Source organism: Poecilia reticulata, linkage group LG9 (genome assembly GCF_000633615.1).
Source record: "Poecilia reticulata strain Guanapo linkage group LG9, Guppy_female_1.0+MT, whole genome shotgun sequence".
NCBI classification, from domain to species: Eukaryota; Metazoa; Chordata; class Actinopteri; order Cyprinodontiformes; family Poeciliidae; genus Poecilia; species Poecilia reticulata.
In genome coordinates, this window is record NC_024339.1 from 25750646 (window position 1) to 25773694 (window position 23049).

General features: G+C 38.6%; 1 protein-coding gene across 1 annotated transcript in view; it reads right to left on the bottom strand.

Moving 5' to 3' along the window:
* Positions 1-23049, bottom strand: part of arb2a (ARB2 cotranscriptional regulator A) — a 159689-nt gene that overhangs the window by 132675 nt on the left and 3965 nt on the right. Inside the window, exons 4-6 of the mRNA XM_008418923.2 lie at positions 21608-21708; positions 9382-9447; positions 6628-6819 (exon numbers count right to left, since the gene is read on the bottom strand). Coding sequence (XP_008417145.1) covers positions 6628-6819; positions 9382-9447; positions 21608-21708 — 359 coding nt within the window. The remainder of the gene's footprint in view (positions 1-6627; positions 6820-9381; positions 9448-21607; positions 21709-23049) is intronic.

The following is a 23049-nucleotide window of genomic DNA, read 5'->3' on the forward strand; positions in this document are numbered from 1 at the left end:
AGAGAGTGAAGAGGTATCCACCACCCACTGCCTGGGGCCTTCTGGCATAGAGACTAAACAAGACCTTCCCATTGGGACACACATAAACAGCCTGCAGCTGCAAATGACCTACTACCCACCCCTCACGTATACAGACAATTGCAAACACACACTCAATCATGCACATACTCACAAAGACAGCCTTTTTGATGGTGTAATTTGTTAATTTCAATAGGAAAAAAAATATCAAGTCAATAATGATGCTTCAGCTACAAGTCTGTACAGCTAGAGATATTCTTCCATTTTTTAAATGTAATTAATTCCCCTCTCACAACCTCCAACAACAAACCAACAAAAGTGCATATTTAAATGTACTTGCACTGCAATTGTTTCACATTCATCTCAATGTATATTATGTACTGTGTTGTATATAGGACATATGAACCATCTAGTCAAAGTAACACCAACTGTTCATGTGAGAATTGTTAAGGATAAAAGACACAAGATAAGCCATTTTCTCCATCAGTCAGGTGTTCAATATCAAGTCAGAGGAAGCACAAAAAAGTAAGAACGAAGCTATTCTTACCTGTTCTTTTCTACAACATGTTAAGATATTTCTGCAGTTCAAATTTTCAGCAGGCAACAGGAAGAAAGTACTTTACAGTACTACTGATAGAGTTGGAAGATATTAAATTACTGGATTCCTGGCCAAAATGTTAAAATTCAATTCTAGCCATTTATTAAGCTAACTTTGAGTCAGAATAACAAGTTTTAGTATTTGCTATGTAACTGTTAAAAGCACAACAAAGACCAAAGTTACAGACACAATAATTACTAAACAAGATAACACAATATTTATCTACTGCAAACTGTCCTCATTTATCAATGTCTTTTGAAACAACAACCTCTGTGTTTTCCTGGCCTGAGGATGAACATATCGTCTTCATATCATTCTCTAACAAACAAATACAGGCCCCTTGCCAAGAGAAAGTCAATAATACTACAATCAATACACTGCTACAAGGTGTGCACACACAACACAGATAGGGGATGATGTACGATTACCTGGAGCACATAGCAATCAGCTGCATTCTCATGCTGTATGCACAATCGCACTCTAACTTACATGTACATTCGCATACATAACGTAAAAGGCACTTAATATGCAAATGTATCTTTTTCAACCTGGAGATCTTTCCATTGTTCGTGGGGAAGAAAGTGAGAGGGCCGATAGATAAATGGGTCTCTAGATATCAAGCTCGGACGTCAGTTGATGAAATTTTGCATACGGCAGAAGCAGTGCTGTTAGGACAGGGAATACCACCACAAAAATAATGTTTTCTCTCCCTCTGATCAATTTTTAATTTGGCCCATGCAGCCGAGCCCTTGGCGGCTTGGCCCCAGTAATTATGGTGGGTTATTGACAGCTGCCTTCCCGGGGGAGACTATTTAAAAGAGGTTTAACCCGAGAGCAAGTCCAGACCCCACAGCCGCCTTTGAACGTGTCAAGTGCATTGATCTGAGCTGAGACCTTCCCACCTGGAGGTGTGTGTATGTGCCGCAGTGTGTGTTGCTTGCAGGGCTACTGTTACAAGGCCATGGCAAGGCGGAGCATCTTACAGACTTTAACGGACACATACTCACTCACCAACATTAAAATTGTCCTCTGGCTAAATCTCACTAGCTGGCAGAATGATACCTGTCTGACCTGTGCAGCCTCTTGATGCCCTGAGCATGACCAGAACATGTAACATTGTTCCTTGATTACACAGGAGGAAAACACGTTTACATACTGGTTAAAGACAACGTCAGTGGGAAGGGGATGAGCTAATGAGAAACAGAGCAAAAGAATTGACTTAAGAGATGAAGAACAGATTACCTCATAATATAAATGCCATGACACAACACAGAGTGTGCAGCTGATGTTGAAGAAGACATCATCTGGCCAAAGAGGGGGAAAAAAGGGAAAAAGAAGGAGGGGGCTGACAGAAATTAGTGGGATTTCTGTGTTTGAGTTTGTCTGCCTCACTGCCCCCTTTCAGCCTCCCATTGAAATTCCAGGCAGATAGAAACCCCAAGGCTTTTGACACACTCCTGAAAACACCACACCCCCCCTTTCTTCCCAATGAGACTCCAGCATCGTGCCTGACTCACTATCAAGAGAGTGGCAGAGGGCACTGGCGTAAGAAGTGAAGACGACAGGGTGACAGCAGCCACAGATCAGTTTTTCTATTAGTGACTCTAAAATTAAGTTATTTATACTGACGGAGCATACAAGGCTTTGCAACCCCATTTCTAAACCTAGAACTTTTCTTTTTATTGCCAGATTACTATTAGAAATGTTGACATGTATGAAGGACAGTTTATGTGACAAAGGTTTGCATAAATGTGAAGGGTCAAAGAAAATGATATATGGTTTAAAATGTTCTACTGATGGTGAAAGTGTGGTGTGTAGTTGTAGTCAGTCCCAAAGCCTTTTTTGGGAAGGGTAGAGAGTATCTATGAACATAAATTTTCAGGATGGTAACTAACACTACTATCTTTTAACAGGAAGAGGGCGAGTTCAAAGTTAGGGTTAGTTTTTATTTCAAAAAGGCCATTTTTATTTTTCAACTTATAGACATTTTGACAGAATCTCTCACCTGACATACGGATCTAAGAAGCTCTTCTAGAGTTACAGCTGCTACTCTGATAAACAGCATCCTACCCTCCGATTGTCTTGCTAAGTTTGGAGTTTACCATAATTTTTTTGTTTTATAGATTTAAATTTGAATATAATGCTTATAATGCTTAAAGACAGATAATATTTCATAACCTTGCTATAAACGTCTATGCAACTTTCCTCCCTGATCTTCAGAATGCAGTTTGGTTATTAATGTTCTCTAAAAAATCTCAATCACAAACATATTAAATATATTTATGAATGACTTGTAAGGGCTGATGGTTGCAGTGGATGTTATTTAGAGGCGTCAGTGTAACATGTGGTTGAAAACTATATATTTCTTCCTTCCACCTCTTTGTAATGCAATAATTTGTGTTGGTTTAACACGTAAACAAACAAAATGTGATTAAACAAACAAGACTCAAATTATTTTCATAATCTTACTGTTATTGCAGTTAAATAAAGATTAAATGAATTTTTTTTTTTAATCTTTGCTGAAGATTCCTGATCATTTGGGCAGGCAACCAGCTGGATCTTGGTGCTTCCGAAGTATAAAAGTGTATGGTATTTTTTCAAAACTTGAGACAAATTTTGTTACTCTAGCGTTTGTGGCAAGACAAGTGTGCCTTAAAGAAGAAAAGTAAAACAACTTTTAAAAAGGTTTAAGTCAAAAAAGTGAATGCCAAGTTGTCTTCATTTTCAAATCTAGGCTGCACTGAATGTACATAAGAGAAATGAGAAAAGACCACATTACAGTCAACGTAAAATGTCCTTCAGTGTGGACATAAACTAGTTTCAGTTCAGGGTCTTATTGGCTACATCAGCAATTGACTGCAACTAATGAACCTGCCTTTTAATATTCAATATTCTCTCCTTGCTCAATTATTTTAACTGTAACCTTACTGTCTTCGCAACCAACCCACCATCACCCCCTCTGCAGCCCCACTGCATGCACCCTCCTCATCCACCATCTCAGTCTCAGGATGCAGAGCATTGACAGGGCCAGAAGGTAATGATACAGCTGCCATGATGCAACAAGCAGACCTGTCGACTGTCAGGAATTGAAATCATGAAGGAATAAGCTGTCATTAAGAGGCCCTCTCCCAGTAGTGGAGCTGTCAGATGGCTGCCTTCTGCCTACTCTCCCTCAATACTCCCGTCTCTCCTCTGCCAGTCCCACCCCATTTGCAGTCACTCCCTCATCCTTCTCTCATTTCTCTCTTCCCGAATCAATCCTTTCTGTACTCTTCTCCTTCTTTCCTCCTCTGTCCTCGTCCAGCCAATCATAATCCCATCTCCTGCACCCAATACACCCCCGCTTCCCATCTCAGATTCCTTTCTCTTTCCAGCCGTACTTTGGTTGTTGCTGGAGCAGCCTCCTCTCCTTCCTCTCACCTGTCATTTTACCTCTAGGCTTTGGGAGTTACACCTCTTCCATGTGCACACACACATGCACGAAAGACAACATGCAAGAGGCCTGCAAAGACAGCAAAAATTTCTTCCCCTAACTTAGTATTACTATACACACTCTGCCAAGTGTCAGGAGCACATCCTTCACCCGATGTGATGTGTGTCTATATGTGCATGTTTTCTGGATCAGTTCATGTTCATGTGTAAACTCTTTAGACTTTTAACACACCTATTTCTTCAATCACATTAATTTGTGGTCATTGTACTACAACAAGCAAAGGAGCACAGAAGATATTTTCCTAATATAAAACCATAATGGTTATTCTCTTTTCTTTATGCATGTGTGTCAATGCAACTGTGTCGCATTATTGCTGTGTAAGTCTATGATTAAAAGATGCAATCAGTGCTGGTTTTTTTTGTCTTGTTTTTTTAAAGTTTTCTCCAAAAATCATCCGATTGGCAGATGCAGTACCATTGCAAAACAAAGAAGGTTGACTCAGACTTTCAAGAAACCTCCCAAAAACTTTCAGTGTAGTGCAGGTGCACCTCCTTGCACAACCGCACATACATACTCCCAACATCTCTGACCCAAATTAACTGTTAGGTCTCCGGGTGCTGGTGTGTTTTGAAAAGGTAAGAACTCCAGCAGTACCTGATTGAGCTCCATGTGACCCTTTACTTTAGGCTTTATATTTCCAGTCAGCTGGTCATGAGTAAAATAAGCTGCACTTTAGGGTCAGACAGGTAATAAAAATTACTTTTGTAAAATTTAAATAAATCTAAACCAGACAAACGTGTAGCAATAATATCAACATTTAACCCAATATCAATATTTTTAAAATAAAATTTTAAATAGTGAAAAAAAGTGCCATGGTTTTTACGTCTGTAGGTCACTGTCGTGAAAACAATTCTGTTTAAATACAGACCTTATTGTAGCAGGTTGATGGATATTAAGATAAAAGCAGCTTATGTCTGCAGCATGACTCAGTGTTCAAGTCAGTTCAAGCAGTAACATCTTAGAAGCCAATTTATAGATGCCAGACATGTTAAGCAATTGTGCCAAAATACTAAGAAACTATATGTACATTTCTGATACTCAAAGCTCTGACATTTAGCACAAATAAATAATTTTGGTAATCCTAAAGGACCCGAATTGAAAAATGCAGTATTATTTAATGTCAAATAGTGAGGGAAAAAAAGGTTAAGCTTCATTCATAAAGTTTGTGCTAATATCAGGTTTCAGCTGTATGTGATATAAAAATCATGATTGAATGAGCAAAAGTTTTGGAGGGAAAATCCATTACATATTATTATAGTTATTCTCTCTGATGGTTCAGCAGAGTCATCTGCATGTGCTTGAAAAGATATCAAGACAAATTTCCCCAGCATGACATAATAAACCACAAACATGTCTTTAACAGTTGCAGACAGCATGAACTGAGTGGAAATGTGCGCGGCTGTCTTTCCAGCTCACAAACACACTACAAGGCTTGTGTTTGCCTTCTGCCTGGATGATGATTTGTCAGGGTGCGAGAACATGATTTCTTGTTTACAGTGATGAATGGGCAACATTCTCACTACACACACCATGTTCTCTATATCTAAGCTGTCACTTCGCCTCAGTGCAGCGCAAGCTTTTTCTTTTTGAACGGTGAGAGCAGGCAGACTGCAAGGCATGTTTCAGGATACCTGGAAAATCCATGTCAGAACATATGGACACGCGTGTAACCCCAACCTTTTCCACAGTTGTACGCAGCAGGAGAGAGCTTTTTACAGCGGGTAAGGTCTTTATCATATTCAGGTGGATAAAGCGAAGGAATGGGTGAGAGAAGGGGAGAGTGGCATCCCCCAAAGTCAATTTGAACAGCAGGCCGATTAAATTACATAGATACTCGTGGTCACACTGACAAATGAGCACAAAGATGGGGAGGAAAATAATGAGACAGGTGAAGCCACCTGCTTGCTGACACAGAGATGTGTACATTTCTTAGTAATAATGTGATCAGCACAGAAAAAATATTTGCTTCATATCATCTCTGCTGTTTCACCTCAACCCCCAAGAATAGATAGGATCCCACAGAAATCATGTATTATAAAGCTACATAAAAGTTTCCTTGCATGATAATGATTACACTGACAGATATGCTTCATTTTACTAATGCGACAATATGAGCTTATGATGGTTTACTTAAAGTGTCTTTCAAGAGTTACCGAGTGGAGCTTTGCACCTGTGAATGAATGTCTGGCTGCGTTTCTTGTTTGTGGCGCCAGGGTTATGTGATGCTGCACAACGCTACAATTGTTCATCATCATGTAATTTTTTTTATAACCCCAGGGTAATCTTTTCTTTCCATCCTGCACTCGTATAAATTGTACAATGCAGTTAAAATGAATTAAGCTGATGGTACACACACAGTGTGAGGTGACAAACCTCACAGCGACAAATTACTCACCCAAACATGCGACCCACAAGTTAGGTTGGATAAGTGCACATTTAATTTTAGCTTATAATTTATCATAATAGGGAAAAAAATTACGCAAAATTAGTTTAATTTTGGACAATACTGAGACCCTACCTCCATGGCCTTCATGATGAAAGGGATCTGTGTTCCTGAGTCCAGGTCCTGGTTAATAATAAGCCTGCGGGCCCACTGACCAGCCCGCACCACACCACTGCCCTGGATAAGCACGAGCAGCTTGTTTGGGTTAGTCAAGGCATCTGTGCTAAGGTAGATAAAACTTCTGGGTTCATCGTCTGTAGCATCCACCTGAAGATGAAGCAAAAAAAATAAAAAGTCACAAAAAAAAAGGTACAATCACTGGTTTTAATCACAAAATTAATTTGAAGGCGTAAACTTGGAGTATACTGGTTTAGAAATGTATCTGACAAATGTTACAAAAAAAGGGTCTTGCAACACCAAAATCTGACAGATGTTTCAGCAACAATCCAACTTTTTTGAGAACATATACTAAGATGAGGAAAATCCCATGTAAAGGAATAACTGTTCTTAACAAAATCACCAGTGGCACGACTGTTTAACATCGAACAATTTCTTTAAAAATGTAACTGAAGCCTTTTTTTTATGTTCACTTTACATTTGTAAAGTGAAAAAAAGAAATGTCTAATTATTAATCTATATTTATATCCATGTGATATAAATATGATGCATGATGACCCATATTTTTACACTTTTTGAAACATGGTCTTAATTGTTCTTGGACTTTACTGATTTTTTTTTTTTTTCCCCAACAAACACTCATGGTGGGTCTGGTGTACAGCTAAGGATGGAAGTGTCAGAAAGCACAAAGTCTGTGCTTCATCCAAGTCCCTGGCTTCTTTGCATCCCTCTCAAGTATGCTTGGAAAAATCTCTAAGGAGACACTGTCCATAAAAGCTATGGGTGGCAGCTGCAAGAACTTAATCCAAACAGACAAAGAGGACCAAGTGGGGGAGAAAATCTTACCCTTTATTCTCCTGTGCTCCTTCATTCCCTCTCCTTATACTTGGCTGCGGTTAATCTTCTTAAAATCTGCGGTCATAAGTTCAATGCTACGCAGGTGGACGGACCCACCGCTAACACGCTAAAATGCACACACGCACACTCTCAGTATACGTGCAGGCGGGTGGGCAGAAGAGAAGCATAGGAGAGCAATTTTCCAGTGGAATAATGAGATAAATAGGCCAAGTAGATAAACCAGTAAAAGTGTATGGGGGCTAATGAAAGGCGCTGACTCCGGCTAGGTGATTTATAGACACTGTTAGTGCTCTGGCTAACTCTGGCATGCTTCTAAACACCAGCACTTCCTATTTTTGCTATAAAACCGGTTCTGAAAAATGATCACCATTTTTTGTAAACAGAAAAAGAGCAGGGATAGAGAGGTAAAAAGGGGGGGCAGAAAAAAAAGAGACAACAAGCCTCTGACAACAAATAAAAAGGGATCAAGAATGTGCACTGAGCCTGGATGAGCTGGGCAAAGAATATCACCACAATGGCAGAGTGGAAAGTCGCCTTCAGCCTAACTGAATGCAAAACAGATTAAGCATCAGCATGCTGTGCCTATTTGAAATGACACATCACAATCCAGTTCTAATTTGTGGAGGAGACACTTTTGCACAAAGGATGTATGCAGTTGGGAAAGAGAGAATATGAGGAAGACATAAAAAGAAAAAAACTGATGGAGAATTAGGAAAGCTGCCTTCTCAAAATCCACCTTTCTCATTTTTTTTATTTCTAAATAGGACACCCATTATCACTCTGAAGCCTGATCATTCACAGTACCTTACAATATTCACACCACGTGGCCTTTTTCACATTTTGTACCGTCGAACCCACACACTTCACTGTATATATTTGGATTTTATGTGGCAGTCAAACAGAAAGGCTTCATTTACTGTAATACACCTAGAAAAGAAAATCCATTCGATTTTTTTCAAAAGTCACCTAATTACTAAACCGATTCCACATGTCCTTATTTTACACAGCTGTTCCATGGAGAGCTCTTCTTTCTAGAAAACATTAGTAAATAAACAGAATCAGCATGAGTTCAAATTAACTCATAAGAACTCCCTTCTGCGATTTGTCACAAGCTGCATCTTCGCTAACAAAAACAAACTTTGTGGAAAAAGGTGTTCTGGTTAGATGAGACTGAAGTTGAAGTTTCTGCCCTGAATGCAAACTGCACTTCACCATCTAACACACCATGGTGAAACATGGTGGTGGCAACTCTGGTTATCGTGAGTTGGGGCTTCTTTTCTTCAGTAGAAACAGGGAAGGTGGTGAGAACTGATTTGAAGATGGATGGAGCTAAATGCAGAGTGATACTGGAAAAACAAGTGTGCTGAAGACTTACTATTCCAATATGACAATGGCCTTATGTGTTAATATGGCCCAACCAAACTGTAGACCATGGGCAAATTAAGAATATATGGTAAAACCTGATGTTCAATCTGACTATGAGCTATTTTGCAAAGAGGAATGAGAAAAATTCCCATCTCTTGATGTAAAGGGTTTACTATCTCTAAAGATTTGCAAGTTTAATTTGAATAAAGTTAGTTTCATCAAAGTATTGGCTATTGAAGTCTGAATATGAATACACTTTTTTAAGATTCTTATTTATAAAAGAAAAATCTCAAACCATTGTTACAAACTACCTCAAAGGCTACATTTGAGTCCAATTAAGCACTACCTTGTGTTGGTCTTTTCAAGCAAGACCCCAGTAAAACACTGCAACATAGGAAAATATGGAAATGTCCAGGGCCCATGAAAAGTTTTGCAAAGCACTTTTTGACCATGCTTATATTTAATTCTCTCAATTTTCAAGATACTTACAGGCAGAAATGCTTTAGTCAAGTTGCACTTTTTCTCCAACAGCTCGTAAACATACTTAGTGATGATCTGGAAAAGAAAAACAGAAAAGGCTCTGAGTCATATATACTGATAACACTGTCTGATGGAGTTAATATTCTTTCTGGCTGCTGATACAAATAAATCTGTGAAAGAGAAACTGTGTACACATGTGAACAAGGAACCGGCATCCACAGTCATACTTGCCACCAAAAATATAAAGAAATGCTGCTCAAAAGCCCCATTTGCCCTCTAGTGTTTGTGCGCACGCAAACGACTTGAAACAGTCTAGTTTTATACTGTACATGTGTGAGTGTGTGCGCGTGTGTGTGTGTGTGTGCGTGTGCATGCATGTGTGTGAGTGTGTTTGTGTGTACAGTACAGTCAGACTGTTAAGGTTGAAAGTGCCAGGAGAGGAAATCTCCTGTACATGCAAAGGGCTGATGTAAGTTGTGTTTATCCCTGCAGCCACAGCACTAAAGAACCTTGTATACAAAGTCACTCCTACCCCAGGCCAAGCCTTTCATGGTTCAGTGACATTAGCAATGTTCTTTTCCCTTTTCCCCGTTTCTCTTTCCTTCTTTTAATTTTTTTTCCACTTGCATCCTGCTCAGCTGAGAACAGACAGGAGCACTTTGTGGAACAGATTTTAATTCTTGATCAGGTGTGAAAGACACAAACAGAGAACTAAAGACTGAGAACAGATGACAGCAAACACAACCAGTAGCTATAAGATGCAGCGCAGCAATTGATGATGCTTCCCCCACCGGTAAGACAAGCCGTGTGTCCCGTCTGTGTCGTAACAACGCTGCGTTGGGTGGATGCACCACGGGGAGAGCTGAGCAGCCTGGTGTCATGCTGTGCTGTGAAGTCTTACTTCCATGCGCTTTTGAAGTATCAGCCTTACTAAATCAGGAAACCAAAGGCCAGCGGTGGCGCCACAGTCACAAAGCATGTCGCCGCTCCAGTCATGCTGAAATGACTGACTTCGAACACAAACAAGGATCTACCAAAGACCAATGCGCCTCAAAGCACAAGAGATGAGGCTCAGATGTCAGTTAAGTGTGGAAAGAGGAGAACTTCACTTTGACTTAACAATAACAACAGATTGTGCACACATTGTCTTACAGAGGCGTTCGTTTCCTTTGAATGTTTTCAGTTTTTTTTAAGTTGAACCGTCGCATAATTTTAAAGTGAGGAGATATTCAGATGTCAAGTCCAAGCAGTGATCCAGACAGGTCTGCAGATGTTTTAGGTGAGTTTCATTTATAACATGAGAGAACTACTTGATTCTTAATTTGAAAATGGAACAGGTTTGATATAACTGCAAACCTATGAGGAAATGTCCGTTTCCCTAAACTTTGAGGTCAGGAGAGCATTAATCAAAGAAGCAGCCAATGAGCTCTTGGGTAACTCAGAAGGCGCTACAGGATTCCAATGCTCAAATGAGAGTTCCTTGTCATAAGACAACTTTTAGCAATCCACAAATTTGGTGCTTCTAAAATGAACCTGTTAGAAGTACCAAATACTTATGCAAAGGTTCACCTTCTGTCTGCTTTTACAAGCAGACAGAACTACAGTAGACTGGTTTAGATTAAAGTATATCCCTGTGCTAAAATAACCAAGACAAACTGCAATTAAGAATCTGTGGCAAGATTTGAAGAAATCTTCTTTCTTCTACATCACAATTCTGCACTTCTCTGTGCTGGTCAATCCCATCAAATACCCTTAAAATATGCTATACATTATTTCATCAAATAAGTAGAATATGTTAACATTGTGTGCAAACACTGGTTAATACATAAAATGAAAAACTAGCTATGAAATTAGGATATCAATATAAGTTTATCAACTTGTGCCGACAAGGAAATCTTTAGATTAACCCAATCCAGAAGTGGCAGGAATTTTATGATTTTCCTAAGTTTTGATGTAAGAGGAAAAACATCCTTTAAAATGTCAACCTTGAGAAGATTCATTTAAGCACTACTCTATCTAAACTGTGGATAATTGTTGAAATGGCAAGACCAAATAGAACTGCAAAGTGATAAAGACAAGAGCTTCACTCATACACTCAATGCTCTGATAAAACCAATATAATAATGGCTTGATCTCACAAGACGAAAGAGCAAAATCAGGTAATAGACAAATGTTAGTCTTATGACACAGAGACAAAGCCCAACAGACAAGCTGGATGATATGATCCATGCTACCATTTGACCTTGTGTCTGTGTGGGCTGAGGGGATGGACTGTAGGAGCTAAAGCAGCAACGTTGAAACATGCCAAACCTCAAGCAGCTAATACGCTAAAATGTCAGCTGCTCTGATGAGAACTAAAATGATTCCTGGCCTCGCTTTGCTCATGCTTTATGACATCAATAGGCTTCACAGGAAATTTCTTTTGCAATATTTTATTTGTTCTGTGCCTCAGGTGCCCCACGAACTATTGATATAGGATAAGGAGGCTGGTGGAAAATAAGAAAAGGGAACAAGAGATTGACAAAAGCAAGGTTGTGCAAACATTTAAAAAGATAAAATTGTGCTCTGATAATAAATATATAGAAGTTTTATATCCAGACTTGTGTATAACCTTTTAGATCAAGTTATCTAAATGATTTTCTTCAGTCTTACAAGATCTAACTAGCATTTATTTCTAGTTTACTGACAACAGGATACACAGGTCATGGAAACAAGCACGCACACACACACACACACACACACGCACGCACGCACGCACGCACGCACGCACACTGTAGCTCCTTCATCGGTTACCTCCTAGGACTATGTCTCAGCAGCTGATCAGTACAATAAAAATGGTCTCTTTGTCATCTAATTACCAATGTGTTATTAGTGCTTTAATGAAATGCCTGCAGGGAGCTGCAATGCCATTGCCACTAGGACAAGCATGGGGAGTGGATGTGGCAAATATTATCAAGGGACAAAAAGAGAAGGAAGAAGGGGATTGAAAGAAATAGATTTAAATGAGTTCAAATCAGTACTTATACTATTTATTACTGTTTTATTTTTAAGAAAAGGCAAATACTTTCAACAATAAACAGACACAGTTTCAGCTGTAGAGCAAATCGCAGCGTTCATCATAAAGGGCAGTAACAAAACTATCAAAATCCTCTTAAACCCTACTCTCTAAAGAAACAAATTCATCAGAAGTCAAACAAAGAACAATTGTTCTTCTTCACGGTGAAACGGTCTGTAGATGGGACGCTCTGATCTAACTTCTGCAGCTGTGTCCACTGTGTCTGCAGCTTGTTTGTGTAGGGGAAAGATTGTGGCGATGAACCAAGAAAAGGGGGATCAGAGCGGAAGGAAGGGACTTAGATTGAGGCTCAGTGGGAGGAAACGAGGAAGACAAGAAAGGAGAGATGGCAAAGTAATCCTCAGGAGACAGAGTCTCATGCCAGCTCCCACTGATGTGAGCACCACAGAGGACAGAGCAGTGGAAGAGGGAGTGGAGATGGAGAAACAAAGGTACAGCGTGCTGCCTTGATGAGACGCCTTGGAACGGCTGGGCTGTGACATCAGCTCCTTGCAAATCTGGAGTCATCCCCATAAACAGTCTCTTCATCACTTCCATGAGGTCAAGGTCTTCATGAAGAACACTGTGGCTGCAACTAGATATGCTTTTCAGAGACCTCCCACATACTGTGTCTCCAAGAATCAGTCTGTGTGTGTTTCCTGCATCCCTGTGTGTTCTCCCACTGATTACAGCAGTCATGCCTGGTTTGGCTGACCGCACCTGAGGCAATAAGGAGATGATCCTTCCCAGGCGCACACAAAAGGGAGGAAAAGAACCAAATAAGGAAGAAGAGGCCAAGCAACAGTCATAATGGAAGAGGAAACATTTGGCATGAAAAGAACCAAGGAAAATAAATAAAAAGGAACCCAACAATACAAAAGTCTTGCTTTGAAGAAGGGCTAACACAATAAAAATTATTTGATCAGATAGAGATAATAGGTGTCCATTTCCAAAAGTAATGGACATGATATTTCAGTGATTTAATTTAAAAAGTGGACCTTAAATACTGTACAGATTCCCACAGGTGTATTTCAAACTATCATTCATGTGTATTTTGATTGTTATAGCTCATGACTAATGAAAATATAAAATTTGGTGTCTCAAAATATACTGAAAAACAAAAACAAAAAAATTAAAACAGAAATGTAATAACTATATCTACAGTCTTTATGAAGAACACTTCCAACTTTGCAGTTGTCACATAGAAGCCAGAAACGATCACTGCTGCAGAAGCTGGATGTTTACAGAGTCCTATATGCATTTTAATGAAAAGTTGAGTGGAAGGAGAAACCACAAAGCAGACAACCACAGTCTTGAGAGAACTGTGAAGTAAAGCCAATTCAAGATTTTAAGGGTTATGTGTGCACTATGATTGGAGTTATTGCTTTAATACCGACCATACACATAACAGATGATCATTTTCCCTTTTTGAACCCAATTACTAAAATACATTTCAGCAATCCAGTGACATTCATATTTATTGAGATTAACCTTTTATTCTGAAAACAACTCCGTAACGTATGAAACCATTTCTAAATGTAATTCAAAAGATTAAGCAACTGTGAAGTGATGTGACCCCATCAGAAAATTAACAAGGAGACAGTTTAAATAGTCATCTTGGCCTAGGACCAAAAATGTACAAAACCCACCAAAGAATACAGTGTTCACACTCACACACATACACACACAGTAAAAGTCAAGTACAGGCACACACACACCTCTTGTCTCTACAGTCCAGAGCTCTCTCCAAAAGCCACTTACCCATAGACACCAGAGAGAACAAGAAGAGGCATCAAAGCTGTTTATATAATGAAACTGAAAGAGCTGCTCTGTGCCGTATCACTGACTGCACCCAGGAAAGCATTCCCTGCTTCTCCAGAGAATAGAGGAAAGAAGGGGAAAAAAGAAGAAAATCCCCCCCGAACAATGCAGCACAACAAGCGCAGCAACAACAGCAAAGCACGCTCAGAAGGAGAGAGGCTCCAAAAATGAGAGTGTGCGTGAGGCAATAGAAAGGTTGTTTATTTTAAGTCAGCCTTGTGTACCAACAGAAAATGTATTAAAATAGGGCCTATTGTTGTGAATTTGTGATCTGTCAGTCGGCGTGGGAAACAAAGGGAGAGAAAAAGAAGCTGCCGTAATTCCCATGAGGTCTCCGTCATTCTTCTGTCAGAGGATAGAGGACTCTCCAGGGGAAGAGAAACTTCTCACATACAGACTGACTGACAGACTGTTTACACCTAGCGCACATGTGCCTCTGTCTCACTTCTGCCCTGCCCTACCTGCTCCGCTCATCCTACCAGCAGCATAATGACCTCCTCAGTTTAGTTACGAAGCTGGCAGAGAGACGGTTTAAAGTAAAGTCTCAGCGAGTGTTTGATGTAGCGATAGACGCCAGTGTTGTATTCACCAGTCCCCTTGTCTTTCTTCTAAAAACCTCCTTCCCTGACATATCGTTTTCCAATTCTTTTTTCTTTCATCAATTCAAATTCAACTCTTTAACTCCGTTCAACTGTTTTTATCCAAATCTGCCTCCACCTGCCTCTTCTGAGAAAAAGTAGTGAGGGATTTCTGGGCATGGGGACGTCAATGTAGCCACCGACTCTGGGCAGAAAGCTGCCATTTATAAAAGGGAGGGATCCAATCAGCTTCTAACCAAAATGGTGTCCTTATCTTTATGTAAAGATAAAACTCCCATGGATATAATAGCTGATAAATGGACAATACCTTTTTTTGTAAATGGCCTGAATTAAGAATTAAGTAAATTTCCTACACCCTTAAGAGCAAAGATAAGGGAGACTAGAGTTTAGCTTCTACAATAGAGCTAACACAGTTACCACTGTGCATATTAATGCATATTTAGGTATATTTGGTGTTTGTTATAAAATAAGCGGCTATAACCGTTTTTAGAGGGGACCTAATATATTTTGATACATGTTCTATTAAACTGCCAAACACAAGTTCTGCAGAGTATTCAGTATGTTGGGACAGGATGGCTAGAAAGAAATACTTGTGAATACTGCTAAGAGGAATCAAAATCTCCTAAAACTGTCAGCAGATAAAAGTTTTATAAAAACTGAAGATCAGGAATCAACCAGAAATCTCTAATATGTAGCGTTTATAGAGGTGGGATTAAAAGAAGTAAAAAACTTTGAGGACCACTGTTATGTGGTTACCAATAACAGGAAAAAAGCCAGCGGAGAAAATGGATAACAGAGACACTGCAGAGTGTGAGAGAAAGAGAGAGAGAGCTTTCTAATTCAGCCATCTGGCTAGCTTTACCTCATTATAATATTCCAACTGGGTGTGTGTGTGCGTGTATGTTTACAAATTTGTGACTGCCTTCCATTCGACAGATGCAGACAGAGCAGAGAAGAATCCTCATTTATTAACAGCTTAATAGAGCTCCATCTGGGCCAGGCCCTATGCTTGTCTTCTATCAGAGAAATTTATCAGCAAATCACAGGAATTAGACTCCAACTGACACCTACACAAGCTAAGGTGACCCTGCTGAACTGAGCGACACTGCACAGATAGCCTCCAGTGTTTTACAGCTGGAGAGGAGCAATTATGACAACAGTTGGTGCCAAGACCGGAAAATGCTCGTGTGGTATTTTCATTAGTGCGTAGGTATTTTATCCCCGAGTTTAATTTTGTTTGCAAGCTCAAAACAAAAAAATATATATTGCTGAATCTAACAAAGTAGTAGAGCATTTTTTTTTACATAAAAATAGCTGGTTTTCCATGATCTTACTAATTTACTGATTTAATCAACAAAAAGAAAAGCATTTATATTGCAGACATCTTAACTACAGATTATTCTTCTCATGGTTTCACCCTGCCATAGATCAAATTTATATATCGGTAGATATAAAAAGAGAATAAACCTGCTAACTGTCAAGCAACCACAATCATACCAGCTTATTCACATACTTTCTTTAAAGCAGTGTTTCTCAACACTGGTCCTCACCGCCCCCCTGCTCTGCATGTTTTAGATGTGCCTCTATTCCAGAACAGCTGATTCAAATAATTGCATGACCATCAAGTACTGCAGAATCCTGTTAATCACCCAGAGATACAATTCAGGTATGTGGCAGAAGGGAAATACCTAAAACATGCAGGACAGGGGGGCGGTGAGGACCAGGGTTGAGAAACACTGCTTTAAAGCAAGCAAGTGATGGATTGTTTTTTATATTAGATCTTTAATGAAATAAATGCATTTTTTTATTAAGCACAAAGGTTTCAGCCAGAACCTTGGTAATTGTGAGTTTGATGCGCAACCAATATTCTCAAACAACTGATGGATGACAAAGTTGCTTCTCTTGGCCCACTGGGGGTTAATTTTCACTAAAAAAAACAATCTGATGAGACCCTGGTAGGTAAAGACTATATAAATTAGCTGCAAATGTCTATTTTTCATGCCAAACATATAGCAAAGTTTGAACAAAATGTATCCATACAGAATCAAGCTCATCTGTTATTTCCGCTGTTCAAACGGTCACACCAATACCATCCATTGCCTTCCTTCCATCAGTCTCCTATTCAGACAAGGTTGAAGTGCGAATTGGACATCTGGTGCTGTGATATGTCTGACAATATGGGCAACACCCTGGCTACCCCGCCCCACAGCCCCCTGATGCACATAAACAGACACACAAAACGCATACACACTTTGAGCCCTACATGGAAAATGAGAAGCTGAGAGGATCAAGAGGAACTAAAGGGGGGGAGACAGGAGAGAGGGAGAGATGGACAAAGGTATCCTTCTCTAGTGGGGAAGAAAGGAACCTGAATGAACATTAAGGGAAATGATGATGCTGCTCTATTCATAAAAGAGGCAACATGCATGCATAGCTTCGTGCCTGTTTATAACCTCCATCAGCTTGCAGACTGATGGGGGAGACTAGGATGCACTAAGCAGTAGCATTAGCTGACAACAGACTTGTTTGTATTTACACAAACTCTTCATGTACTTTTTCAATCTACCTGAAATAAAGACTCAGCAGACGAAAAGAGATCCAAGCCTAAATAAATCTGCATGCATCAGCTACACAGGTGCTGAAATAAGAAGGCAGGTATGCTTGTGTGCCTCACAGCTTTAACCTCAGACATGTAGAGCCTGACTAAGCAGATTATCCACTTTACAACAACAGATATACAAATCAGAATTTGTGTTTATTTATACTGGGCCTTACAAATCTTTTAAAGGAAAAAAACAATGCATTTCTACATTCTGGCCTTGTGCAGACATTTGCAGATGCATTTTTTTTTCATTTTTTTGGAGGCCTAAGAACAACGGAAAGATAATATTGCTTATTCAGAAAGTGCTTTTTTCGTTCTCAGCCAATTAATCTCCTACAGCACAACTCATACAACATTTGCTCTCATTACACAAAGTCACATCTGCAGGGATTCTTTTATTGTATTTCTAATGCAGATACTTCTATCAGTCCTTTAATCAAAGGATAAATATGTTTGTATAAATTTAGTTTGATGATTATTCATTTCTTCTGAATGTCAGGTGCAGAAGTTCGTTTAGTTTAAATGTTTGTGTGTTCCTTGAGCTCCACAGTTTTGCTGCAGTCAAATGTTTGTTTTTCCATCCTTTTTCAGATGGTGACAGATACTGCCTAAGCATGCAAAAGAAAAAAGAAGGCAACAAAAACCTTCAGAGAGGACTGGTTCTCTGAGGAGATACTGTATATCTGCATTAGAAATAATAAAAACATCCAGGTAATCCCACAAAAGGGTCCATCACTTTCCTTTGAACTTCAAAGAATGCACACAACAATTAAGAACAACATAGTAGGGAAAGCAACCAGAAAAAAGATGATTACAAAGGAATATTTGTCTCATTATCTAAATTCATAATGAATATAGTGGAATTGAATTAGAGGGGAATTTTAGGATACAGCATATTTGGGTTTACTACATCATAATATAATGAAGTGCATTTTTCCCCATAACAGATTTCTTCTGTTTTCTCTCAACAAATGTTGAATAAAAGTGAAAAGATTGAACTTTTTCCTGTTTACAACTGTTATTTTGAGGGTTCCAGGTGGGTCAGTGGTAAAGCAAGAGCACCTTACATAGAGCCTACAGTTCTCAGTCAGCTGCTTCAGCTCTACAAGTTAATCATATCCGTTTCCGTTTCAACTGATCAGTTCTCTTCAGCTTACATTCCATTTTGGTTTGTCCATCAAAAATGGTTCATCTCAATCTTGTCCTTCTCTGCTCAGTTCTGTTCAGTTTATGGTTCTGGATTCAGCACCTTGGACTATTTTTGTAAGTTTCTGTTTAAGATATCTAATATGTTCATTTCTAAATTCACATCTGGTCCATTCTCTGCAAAGGGTACTTGAACAAAGCACCATGTGCTAGTTAAAGAAAGCACCTAAGTCCTCTGTTCAAAGACATTTTGTTAGTCCATTCCATGGTAGTACAACAACATCCCTTCCATTTCAACGAGACCTCAAACCGTGCAGTTCACCCAAAATGAAAGATTTCAAACAACTTTTTGGTGCAATCGAGGAAGTATTCCTAGATGACTGTTCCTGTTTTTTAACATTTCACTAGAAGTGTAATCAACTTCTTATGTTTTCAGATAAATTTATATACGTTTTGTGTACTGTCCGTGTTACCAGTATTGTTATCTTGATAAAATAAAAAGCAAAATATTTGACGTGATGATCGTTAGTCAGTCAATTCTGCAATTTATGTACTTTCAATGTAGATGTTTTAGTATAATCAATACTTACAATGTCCACCTGCAGTGTCACACCATCAGCATCAATGACAATAAAACAAATCTGTGTCCCCTCAATCGTAAGCCAACTTCAGCAGCCGCCAAACTATAAAAACTCCCGACGGCGAAGCTCTGAGTCCATTAGAGCCGCCAGCTGAAACACGCTCTGTCTGAGCGGCCACACAAAAACTAAAGTCAGGAGTAATAACACTATTTTCTAATGAAGTTAATGAGCTTCAGCTTATTGATAACCCGTTAGTAGGTCGCCATTTTTCTTGAAGCAAAGTGTGGGTGTGACGCCAACCAACCAATTGGGGAAGTTGTAGCCTGATGACGTGCCTCTCCTCATTTGCATTTATTTTTTTCTAAGTTTTGCGGGGAAATAGAATGTGATAAATAAGAAAATAAGGAAATACTAAATGAATAAGGGAAATTGGAAAATTAACTATTTTTCAAACAAATGTTAAATGAAAAATAGATAAAAGAAAAATAGGTAAATAAAAAAGGGATATATGAGAAATTGATTAATGAAACTGGGAAATAGAAAATCAGGTTAATGGAAAAAGGAAATTTAAAAATTGTTAAATTAAAAAATAGATTAATGAAAGATGGGTAAATAAAGGAATAAATGAAAAATAGCTAAATGAAAAAGAGAAATTGAGAAATTGATAATTTGAAAAATAAATGAAAAAATTGGGTTAATGAAAAAGGGAAATTGAAAAGTGGTTAAATGAAAAATAGATTAATGAAAAATGGGTAAATGGATAAAGGGATAAATGAAAAAGAGAATTGCGAAATTGATAATATGAAAAATAAATAAATGAAAAATTGGGTTAATGAAAAAGCTAAATTTTTTATTTAACAAATTTGTTATTTATTTCACTCATTTTCTTCATTTTTTTATTTATTTTACTCATTTTTTATTTATTTCACTCATTTATTTATTTATTTATTTATTTTATTTTGGCTGAAATGGCTCTCCATACATGTTTTCATTATTTAACAATTTATGTTTCACGATAAAAGTTTTTGTATCTATTTTTAGTAAACTTTGATTTAAATATGTTGCTATGCTGGTACATGTCTCTTGTTAAACTGCTTTTATTTATTTTTTTTAAATCAGAACAGATGTCTCGAGATTATTAAAGCAGAAGAATGTTACCACACTAACAGAACATATCATGAAACATCTGCATAGAAACAAACAAGGGATGATTATTTTCAGTCTTATGGGGGAGGATGATGTCACAACATAAAAATATAGAGAAACCTACACATGTTAAAGATCTTTTAGAACAAATGTATTGCAGGATCAAATATCTATACAAATTTGTTATTTTTTGGCTATATTTACAATGATCCGTTATTTTTTCTATCTTTTCCCTCCATTTCCTTTAGCTTCATAAACTACCTTTTAGAAGTAGCTGATCAAAAGTGAAAGTTTTTACTGCATTTTCCAGACTATAGAGCGCACCTCACTCTAAGTCACACCTACAAATAAAATAAAAAAACTGGAAAGGTGCATATAAGCCACACCGGGCTACAAACCGCTTATATATCCGCCACTCTCAAGGACACAGCAGAGGGCTGCATCCTTAATAAATCTGCTATTAAGGTCGCACCCCTCCATCTCCAACGTCAAACCATGGATTCGCTCACGCTGAGCTTATGTGCAGTGGCTATCGATGTGTACTACCAGATCGATAGCCTTTAACTTAAAAGCTGCATCGTATGAGTTTGAACATATTTCTCCGTTGTGCCTGCTGCTAGCATGTGCTTCTTCTAAATGAAAATTAGGCTTTCTTCTTTGATTTCCAGTTTTGACTTCCAATGATTCACTTCCTTCTAGAGAGCCCCCTGGTGGTTGAAGAAAAATCCACAGAAAAGCCGCACCGGGCTATAAGCCGAATGGTTCAAAACATGGGAAAAAGTAGCGGCTTATAGACCGAAAAATACGGTAATGTGCATTGATTCCCCTTTAAATTAAAACACTGTTTTTACCATATGTTGGTCAACACAATCTAAGTCCAAGTTAACCTCAAGTCTTGATGATGTTATGTATTGTCAATTGTATGCAAGTTGGCAAACTTAAAAAAAAAAAAGATATAAGCTCTAAAACTCTGGTGATAAGCATTATTTGGCCAAGATGTTCTGCTATATTTCTTTCTGTGTGGGCTTGGTATTCAAAATTGTTAAAAATCAATGTGGTATACATTATTCCATTTCACCCAACACCCCACCTAGAAGCTACAAATATTCAAATATCTTCCACCTGTGAAAAGCTTTTCAAAAACTCAAAAGATCACTGCCTTGGATTCTGTTCCAGAGTTTTTCCAAGGTAAAGACAAGCAAGCTAGCTGCAGCATAAAAAGAAAAAAATATATATATTATGTATGCATGAAAAAGTTGTAATGCCAGTAGAAAACCCATATTACCTCTCCAAGAGCTTCATAACGCTTCTGGTTCCAGCGGTGCAAATCCTCTCTGGCATTAAACACAAAGGGTTCACCTGTTTGTATGTGCCGGAGCTGGCCATCTGTGAGACACACAACATGATTAGTAAGGATAACAAGCACCTACAAATAAAACAAATCCTTAAAATACTCATTTTTCTAGGGCTCATTGCACCTTTTTTTTATTACTCCTCTACTAAAAAGACTTATTCAGACAGTATAACTGTTGAACTGTTGGGTGCACCCAACACTTCCTTTCTAGGTTGTGACAGCAAGAGGCACTAGCGATGCAACCTACAGCCACACTGCTACAGACAGAGGGGTCCAGGTGTGGGCATACAATTAGAACTATGACTTTGTCCACATCTGAAAATTGTTACAATTCAGCCTAACCGCAAAGGTCTTTGGAACATAGATAAATGCTTTATTTTAATTTAGGGAAGCAAGAGGAGTTTTAAAAGCATTAAAGGTTTTACTCATATAAAAACTCATAAAAGAAGAAAATGCTGTTCAGAGGTGGCGCTAGTTTTTTTAAATAATTACCCTTCTGCAACTGCAGAGCCCATACCTTAGCAATGAGCCCATCGATCCTGCAGTTGACACTACAACACAATAAAACACTAAACGGTGTTAAATTTAATTTTGACCTTTATGACTGCAAAGTTTGTGAGAGCTAAATGACAAAAAGTACACATACTTAACCCAAATAGCCAGGGGGGCCTCATACTTTCTCAATTATTGCACAATGTGAGCATATAAATATAATATCTTTGCAGGATAAAGGAATGCATGAAGATTTTTTTTATTTCCTTCTAAATTGCCACGATTTTACACCTCTATCAGCGTGATAAATCTTACACTACTCACTTACTGTGTATCACAGTACTTTCATAGTTGTTAGTTGTTAGATAACATGTAATGCTGAATGTAGGACTGGTATGTTGTATTTAGAAATACATTTATGCCTGAGAGGTAAAGCAGGAGACAAGTGAGAACTTGGTATAAAGCAGTGTGCGCACAAATAGTACCTTGAAGAAAATAAATTATGCATTAATGGACGGGGTGAGTATCTAAACACTACAGCCTAAGAAGAGGGGGGAAGACAAGAGCTATAATGAAATCCCACTGTAGGGATGATGTGTGTGCGTGTGTGTGTGAGAGAGAGAGAGGGGGATCGCAGGACGTGGATGTACCTCTATACAAGAGGAGAAAGGAGAGGGGGGCTGAGATGTGTGTGTGTGTGTGTTCGTGTCTACAGGCTGAGGGGTGATCCGCTCCCCCCCACCACACCCTCCATCTCCCCATCTCCCCCAACACATTCTCTCAAAGGAATAACATTTTCTCAACTTTTCTCCTCCTTTTCTGTCATAATTAGCATTCTGTTCTCAATTTGGCCGCTTAATTAGGTGTACATAACCTTGGAT